The sequence below is a fragment of the Poecilia reticulata genome, linkage group LG7 (assembly GCF_000633615.1).
Source record: "Poecilia reticulata strain Guanapo linkage group LG7, Guppy_female_1.0+MT, whole genome shotgun sequence".
NCBI lineage: Eukaryota > Metazoa > Chordata > Actinopteri > Cyprinodontiformes > Poeciliidae > Poecilia > Poecilia reticulata.
The window spans coordinates 28160307-28168795 of NC_024337.1; the positions used below are offsets into that span (position 1 = coordinate 28160307).

The 8489-nt window shown below is 42.6% G+C and overlaps 1 protein-coding gene across 1 annotated transcript in view; it reads right to left on the bottom strand.

Moving 5' to 3' along the window:
• Positions 1 to 6: 6 nt before the first annotated feature.
• dip2ba (disco-interacting protein 2 homolog Ba) overlaps positions 7 to 8489 on the bottom strand; it is a 45992-nt gene continuing 37509 nt past the window's right edge. The window contains exons 25-38 of the mRNA XM_017305654.1: positions 5790 to 5891; positions 5557 to 5680; positions 5302 to 5423; positions 4982 to 5093; positions 4575 to 4684; positions 3690 to 3820; positions 3398 to 3566; positions 1944 to 2114; positions 1800 to 1861; positions 1668 to 1725; positions 1517 to 1591; positions 1187 to 1361; positions 970 to 1093; positions 7 to 341 (exon numbers count right to left, since the gene is read on the bottom strand). Of these exons, the coding sequence (XP_017161143.1) occupies positions 89 to 341; positions 970 to 1093; positions 1187 to 1361; positions 1517 to 1591; positions 1668 to 1725; positions 1800 to 1861; positions 1944 to 2114; positions 3398 to 3566; positions 3690 to 3820; positions 4575 to 4684; positions 4982 to 5093; positions 5302 to 5423; positions 5557 to 5680; positions 5790 to 5891 (1788 nt within the window). The 3' untranslated portion in view covers positions 7 to 88. The remainder of the gene's footprint in view (positions 342 to 969; positions 1094 to 1186; positions 1362 to 1516; positions 1592 to 1667; positions 1726 to 1799; positions 1862 to 1943; positions 2115 to 3397; positions 3567 to 3689; positions 3821 to 4574; positions 4685 to 4981; positions 5094 to 5301; positions 5424 to 5556; positions 5681 to 5789; positions 5892 to 8489) is intronic.

Sequence of the window (8489 nt, forward strand, 5' to 3'; positions counted from 1 at the left end):
TTGCGGCTGCTGTTCACACCCCTCAGGTCCCTGTGGGGGTCTTCTCTGACCCTGGCTCAGTTTTCTGCATCGGTTTCTGACCGCATGTTCACATGTTGTAGGCCACGTAGATGGGGTCCAGTTGGTCTGCCAGGAAGGAGTCCCGCAGGTGCATCCTCTGCTTCTCCCCCCTGGAGTTGATGGGGATCACCCCGGGGTCCACGATGACGACCACCCCGACGATGAGGTGGTGCTCCTCCAGGACCACGTTGGTGACGAGCGGCACCAGGTCCAGGGCCTCCTGCTCGGAGCCGCTGAGCTCTGCCACCACCACCAGCAGGTTGGTCCATGTAAACACAGCGCTGCGCACCAGAAAGACAAACACAGTCATCAAGCAAGATATAAGGATCAATGATCAGGTGGGTTTTAAGGCTTAATTTAAAGGAACTGCATGTTTCGGCAGTTTTGCAGTTTTCTGGAAGTTTGTTCCAGATTTGCTTAGCAGAAAAACCGAAGGCTGCTTCCCCATGTTTGGTTCTGGTTCTGTGGATGCAAAGACCAGAACCCAGAAGCCCTGATTGGTCTGGAAGGAACAGTAGATCTCTAATATATTTTGGTGCTGAGCTATTTGGTGATTTATAAATCAACAACAGTGTTTAGTTTTTTTGTGTGTGTTCTACTTCTTTGCCAGAGCTCCCTTGAAAAGGAGGGTTTTAATCTCAATGTTTTCTTTTTTTAACCTGGTCAAATAAGGTTAAAATGATATCTATGTTTTTATCTACAGGGAGCCAATGAGGTGGCGTTAGAACCAGGGTGATGTCTCTATCTTCCTGGTTTCAGTGAGAAGGTGAGCAGCAGCGTTTTGCATCAGCTGATTTTTTTAGGCAGGCCTGTGAAGATACTATTGTAGGAATCAATGTGACTAAAGATAAGACAGAGAGAAGTCAGCTTGCTGCTGTAGCTAAAAGCTAATCAGCATGAAACCCTCACCTCTCTGCGATGCTGCGGTGAGCTCGGGACACAGATGTCTCGATGTCGATGGGGTGATAGCGCAACCCCCTTAACTCCAAAGTTTCATCCAGAGAGCCAACAACAAACAAGGCATCATGGCGATCTGGAACAGTTCACCGTGAGAAACGTCATTTCTGGCTGGAAAGTAAAATGACTTAAAACACCAAACTGCCACTTTCATCAAAAGCTGTCTCACCTCCGCTTGCGTCCAGCAGCTCCGTTCTCTTGATGAAGCCCAGGTATCCCGTCCTGGACCAGAGGGTCTGGGGGTCCCCAAAGCTGAGTTTGGTGTTGAAATGATCCGCCTGCAGGCTCTCCTCTCCGTAGATGGTGTAGTAGCCGCTTGCGCTGTGAGGGGAGTTCACCCAGATCTGCACAAACATGCGGGGGGGGGGGGGGGTTCGTCACTGGAACATGTCTTGCATCATATTTCATTTTATATGACTTGTAAATTTCAGTTTGTGAATCTGAAACCAATTTAAGAGAAAATGTAAGGGTTTCCTCGTAAGATTCTCGGCTAACTCGCCTCTCCAAGATGCGAGTCTCCCAGCGGGCCCCTGGTCTCTGGGTTAACTATGATGACTCTGACTCCTGGCAGGATCTGAGAAGGAAAACACAAGACGTACTGAACTCTGAAGGAAACACATCGACGTGTTTACTCGTCAGTAAACACTCACAGTGCCTGACTCCATAAGTGGAAGACTCTGTGGCGCTCCTTTTTCAACCAGTCGCACTCTGAAATCAAACGAATAAAAGAAATTATAAAGTTTATATTTGTCTACAGTCATTTTCGAGTCGTTCGGTCTCACCTGTCGTGACGCAGGGACTTCATGTCAACATAAACGGTGGAGGGATCTGGTCCAGAAGTCCCCTAGAGGAACAGAAAGAAATACCTCAGCTCAGTGGCTCAAACTAAAGAGCTAAAGAGTTCGGTAAGGCAGCATGGAGCTCACCTGCAGGCCGATGGCCAGATTGACCCTGGAGCCAAAGGCGGTGCTGACGGCCCGAGGCGACAGGCCCAGGTCTTTGAAAAGCTTGGAGAAGGACTGCGAGAGCGCGAGGCGGGGTCGCTCCTCAGCCACCACCACACAGCTTCGCACACACGACAGGTTGAGACCCCGAGCCTGAAACACACACGCAGCTCATGGCAGAGGCTGTCGCACAGCGAGCAACGCACGAAAAAAAAAAAAAATAGAAAAAAAAAATAGCACCTTGTGTGCAAGAATATAACAAGTTTCCTATTTAAAAAAGTGACATATTTGGACTCAAAACCAGTATTCACTAAGATGGTTATTTTTGCAAAATTGAGGGTTTTTTTCTGCCTCTTGTTCCTGTGAGAGAAACTTACTTTTAGAAATACTTAAAATTTTGCCATGTCCAATTATCAATTAGTGCCAGAAAGCATTAAATAGAAATGAATGAATGAATTACGTCTCTGTTATAACCAAAATACAATTTTTTTATAATTTATTAATTTAATACATTTAGCTATAATTGTTTAAATGTTGGAATAATTTATGAAACGAGTAATTAAATGCATTTGAAATTCATTAACTAAATTTTTAAGCAAGTATATAATAAAATTGTATTTAATTATATTTTATACATTTATCACATGTGTATTTAGTCTGAGCTTCTGATTGATTAACCTGCACGGCAACTTCTGATCAGTTTTATTGAACAGTGTTGTTGGCCCCGCCCACTAACTCTGATAATTAAGACTGACAGATGGAAGAAATAAATTAGATTATATTTCCAATTATTGGACTAACACTAATATATAATTTGCCTAAGTATTTGTTTCTGGTGTCAATAGATGAGACATTTAAAAGCCATTAAAGTTTTTCGTGGCACTTCTGGGCTTCAACACTCATGTAGACTTGACAAAGATTTTTTTCATAATGGATGAAGACGTGACCCATTTTATGCATGCTCACCAACTTCCTGCATGAAACCTCAAGAACAACAGATCATATCTCTTTTTTTTCCCGTATCTCTGTGCTTACGCTAAGAACTTTACAACAACATGGCTGAAAACGTCAGACAGAGGAAACGGTAAACAGTGTGAAAGAAAATAGTGGAAAATCTTTGGGCCAGTGCTGCCGTTTCAATTTTTCTTTTTATCATCTAGTGTGATTTTTTTTTTTAACGAATGCTATAGTTGTCTGTACTTTATCTGCCCTTTTCAGAAATTAAAATAATCAATAATTTACACAGAGTATAAAAATGTTTCATCTATTTTGCACATAAAACAGTTTTTAAAAGATTAAACACAAATGTTTTTGTCCCCCCCAAACTATCCTAGTTCTCCTACCTCTGACATTTACACACCCAATCAGCTACAAAAGTGCAGTAAACACATGCGTGAAAGCGTCCTCTTGTCGCTCAGGTCAAGCGCGACACTGACCTTCAGCACCTCGGTCTGCGTGCCGAGGCCTTTGGTGCACAGCTCCATGACGGAGTAGGAGCAGAAGGTGTCTCTGATCTTGTACTGACTGAGCGTGCTCAGCCACACAGGCAGCGAGGTCTCCAGCTCCAGCGGAGGAATAAGGATAGACTGGTGACCTGAGTAAACACTGAGACAAAAAGAAGAAGAAGAAAAAACAGATTAGCTGCAGCATCGGTGGAACCATTCATAGGAGATAGTTTTAAAGAAAGAGCAACATATTGTGTGTGTGTGTGTGTGTGTGTGTATATACCTGGAGAGGCACCACAGGACAAAGCCCAGGCCGCAGTACGGGTCCAGGCAGATGGCTATTTGGCGTGAGGAGTAAAGTTCACACTGCAGCTTGATGGAGCGGCAAAGAGTGCTGATGGCCGCGTGAGACATCTAGAGAAATTCACAGAGAAACAGATGAAGGTGAAGTTTGGTTTGTTGAAACATTTTCATTCTTGCAACAAGGCAAACGGCACCAAGCAAAGCTTCATGGAGGATTTACTGATTTCTCACACTCTGCTCAACTGTATATGGATGTGGCTTTAATACAATACGACCAGGCTACTGTATTAAACATTCAGCTAATTATCAATACAGCCAGGAGGTTAGGATTAAAAGTAACATTTAGGAATGCCCTCATAATGTCCTCATAAAGGGCATGTTTATGCCCTCATTTTTTCTCCTTTCCTCCATTCTTCCTCCACAAATGGAGGAAAAAATGGAGGACAATTTTTTTTCTCCATTTGTGCCATAATTAGGACCATCATAATTTTAACAGAACATTTAAACAACAAGCAAACAATTGAAGCATTGCTAAAATCTGGTTAAATCGAAGATGCTGTTCTATTGTGTGGAAACAGGCGGATAATGTAGGACCAACATAGAAGAATCATCAGCAGAAAACCCTTTCAGCACCCTGAAACTGAATGTTGAGGGTTCTGCTATGTTAAAATTTACACAGTTTTGATTACGTAATTTACAAAACAAGGAGTTCACATCACATAGATTCCTACTTCTTATTTTAAACCTTTAAGCCTCGTTTAAATACATTCACCTTTTGCTTTTAAAAATGTGACTTTTTTTTTTTATTCACAGAATCATTTGCTGCTACAAAGTGTAACTTTAAGGAATGTTACGTTTTATTCACCTTGACTCCAGTCAACATGCCTGTGGTAGACACACTGAAGTCCAAGTAGGCCAGCATCTCAGCAGTGGGAGGTTTGTAGAGGTGTGGAGGACGCTTCCTGGGAAGATCATCTGGTAGGAGAGGCAAAATGATCTAATATTAAACTTATTTTTAATTAGTCACATTTTTAAAATGTGTTTGCTGTGTGGTGGATAATCAGTAGGATGATTCCCCCCCCCCAATTTTGCCACTCATTTGAAACTACAGAGCAGACATTGATCTTGTTAAGACTTTTGTAACATGTTCTAATGCAGTGAAGGGAAAACTGATTTATAAAAAGTGTTAATATTCAGGAAGCGGCTCCATTCTGCTGCGTCTCCTCTGCCTTAGTGCGGTGCTCGGTCTGAACAAGTGTCGGCGCTCCGCACCTGTATCGATGATTGTTGGCCACGTTTTGACGTTAACGCTGGCGGCGGCCTCCCTGGACCTGAGGATCCTCATGAGAGGCTGAGTGGTGAGGATGCAGGCTGCTTTGCTCACCTTAGGAGGACACACACACACACCACAACAAACAGGGTCATTCTGGCAGAAACACACACTCTGCTTTAAGATAGCTTGCTGAAAGGAGGAAAAACAAACAAACATGCAATCGGGGGGAACTGGGTGGTACCCAGTATGGATTCAATTCAAAGACAGATTCTACAACAGTTGTTGTGTTTCACATTTCTGCAGCATGGACTGCACTCACGTCAATAATCATGCGGACCGTGGGGAGCGTAGCAGACAGGTTCTGGGGGTGCGGCGGCCTCACGGTCACGGGGATCACCCCTGCGTAGAGGCAGCCGTAGAAGGCAGCAATCAGGTCAATACCTGCGGTGGAGAAACAGAATGTGAACGAAAACCCTTTGGCATATACAAACTCGACAAGTTTCATTTCAAAACAGGTGAAACCCAGAAAAGCGACACAAAAGCAATGTGCATCGATTGGCTCTTTGCGGCTCACCTGGAGGATAAAGCAGCACCACGTTGTCGCCCGTGTTGAGGCCTCCTCTTTCTAGGAGAGTGGCTGTGATTTTCTCCGCTCTTTTGTGAAGCTGCGCACATGTTGCCGTGCACACCGGGACACCCTGCAGCAGATGACGGAGAAGACACGCCGGTCGCCATGGTTCGCAACAAAAAGGTACCCCGAAACTCAGTGATGAAGTGTTGCGTTTGTGAAAATGTGTCCGATCTTACCTTAGAGTTGAGCAGAACGTAGAGAACGTGGTCAGGGTCGGTTTGGGCTCTCCACTGCAAAGCTTCAGACAGGAACTGATGCTGAAAACGAATGAAGAAATAAACAAATTACTAAAAAAACAGCTGAGTCATCTTACCAAACAGAGAGAGGCGCAATTTTTAATAAGCAGGTCGAGCCTTGTAATTAACTACTTCTCCTAGTATTGTGTGTAATTTATGTTGGATTAGACTCAAGTCAGAAAAGGAAAAAAAAATTAAAATATTTGTCTGTTCTTATATGCAAACTAACTCCAGCTCAGGCAGACTGGATGAAGAGCAACCATTTTTTAAATCTCGCCACATATTTTCATTTTCTTTACGTTCCTGGGATTAGGACGCCCTAACAAGAATTTCTAATCTCTAATCCAGTCGAAGTTGCTTTTGCCACTGCAGGGACACTTCCCAAAATTGCTGGGCACTTGAGACCTGGAATTTGACAGCTTTGCTCTAATGGGTTTTCTCCCAGAGTTGGCCTGTATACAGGTGCTGATGCTGTTTGATCAACAAACCTCCGAGGCCTTTACAGAGCAGCTGGACTTCCACCAGGGATGCAGAATATTAGGAAACCTAAGGTATTTGATCTGTCAGGAAGTTCCTGAGTGTTCCTAAACGCTGAGATGACGATGTGATGTCACAAACCGATATCTAAATGAAAAGTAATATGATCTTTTCTTGGAGTTTCACTGCAAGCATAGACCTTAATAATGAGTAGTCTATCCAGATATAATGAAAAAATTTATTATTTCCACTTAAGCATTTTGTGAAAATATTGCAACACGGACAAAACTTGGTTGCAATTGAACAATCGGGGTTGACTTCAACAGAAGATCCTAATGCCTTCTTCAAATGTTTTCTGCTGCACTCAACAAGCTTGGCCATCTGATGTCCTTAGAGCCCAAAGGCATGAGACTTATAGTATCACTAAACCTTTATAACAACCAAAATTGTTCTGTTAAATAGCAACTGAAGGCAATGAGTTGCACTAATTTTCATTTAGATGTAGTCACGCAAAGGGGGCTAAGTACAACTTAAAATTCAGATTGTATTTTACAAAAACTTTGAAAACTATGCATTATTTTCCTTTCACTTCAGAATCCTGCTTTACATTGCGCTTGTTGCATTAAATCGCAGTGAAATACACTTAATATAATGTTTTAAAATGCAAGGGGAATGAGTATAAAAAGTACCCCTTCAGACAGCGAACATGGAAAACAGCCTCATGTTACTGATAAAAAGGAACTACAAATGTAACAATGACATCCTGTTCTGCTGCTGACCTCCCATATAAACCCAGAAAGCATCACAGGAACACCTAAAGCGTTACTTTAGCAAGTGGAGGGTCACACTAAAAGGGGGCAGGGGAGAAAAAAGCATGACTGCCTTAAAATAAAATTTCTAAAAGAAAGCCTACAATTGACAATTCTCTCAATATTTTGTTACTACACAGTTATCATCATCTTCATTTCCAAACGTCTGCCAAAAAATAATCACAGAAGGCAAGAATATCGATCCAACAAATCCCTTACAGACAAAGACAGGCATACGTAAGGCCACAGATAAAAAACAAATACAGAAACTAAAATGGCAAGTTCTCTGGACACACAAAAACACCGAGCAGAGTTACTGTGTCGTCAGCTCTGACCACTCAAAGCCATGCTGCATGTGGGAGCATCACACTGATGACAGGAAGCCGAGGCGCACACACCGATACGCTCCCAAACATGGAGGTCACGTTTGAAACAAAAAGCGGTCCTCGCTGAGCACAGACTGGCAGTAACCGTTTGATTCAAGTTTTCTCCTGTTTCTGAACGCTGAGCGATTTCAAACTCCACTTTGGATGATGAAGTATATGATGAAGCCTGTTGGACGAGGAGCCAGCCAGGACAGTTAGCTTGGTTTGTGTGAAGCTGTAGCTGGACAGGGGGGCGGGGGTAAGGGTTATTACAGCTGCAGAAGCACAGGAAACTGACAGAAGCAGAATAAGCAGAGGCGGGCAATGGGGGGGGGGGGTCAGACTAGAGCCTTACCATCATGGTGGGCCACATACAGAGCTGTAGCCCAGCAAAACAACAGCACAGGTTGAGGATAAGACATTAGCATCCAATTTCCAAGACACATACTTTGATAATAAATTCAGAGCATTTCAAAGTTATGCATCAGTTTTATTTCAACACTTTTAGATACTAGTGTCTTTTGTTGCCTCATTTCACTTTCACTCAAAAATGGATCAATTTCAGTGAAGCTCCATCACTTTGTTATAAACTACACCTCAGAGAGGAACGACTATAGCAATACTTTGCAATCATAGGATAATACAGAACATCAGCTTCGTGAGAAGGACACAGGTCTATATCAATACTTTAAATAAAACTAAAAACCTATTGGAAACACTAAAATGAGTCATTGGATGCATATCAGTGTCATTAACACACAGCATGTGTTGCAATGAGAAAGATCACTGGATCTCAGCCATGGAAAGTTTTGTTTATTTATTTTTATTTTTTTCACAAACAGCAAATGCTTAAAAAGATAATGCCAGAAAGGATCAGATCTGTGCATTCTTAGATATGCATCACAGGACACTTGCATATTTTGCCTGAATCTATCTATCTATCTATCTACATATATATCTATCTACATTTGGAGATTTTTGTTTTGGTC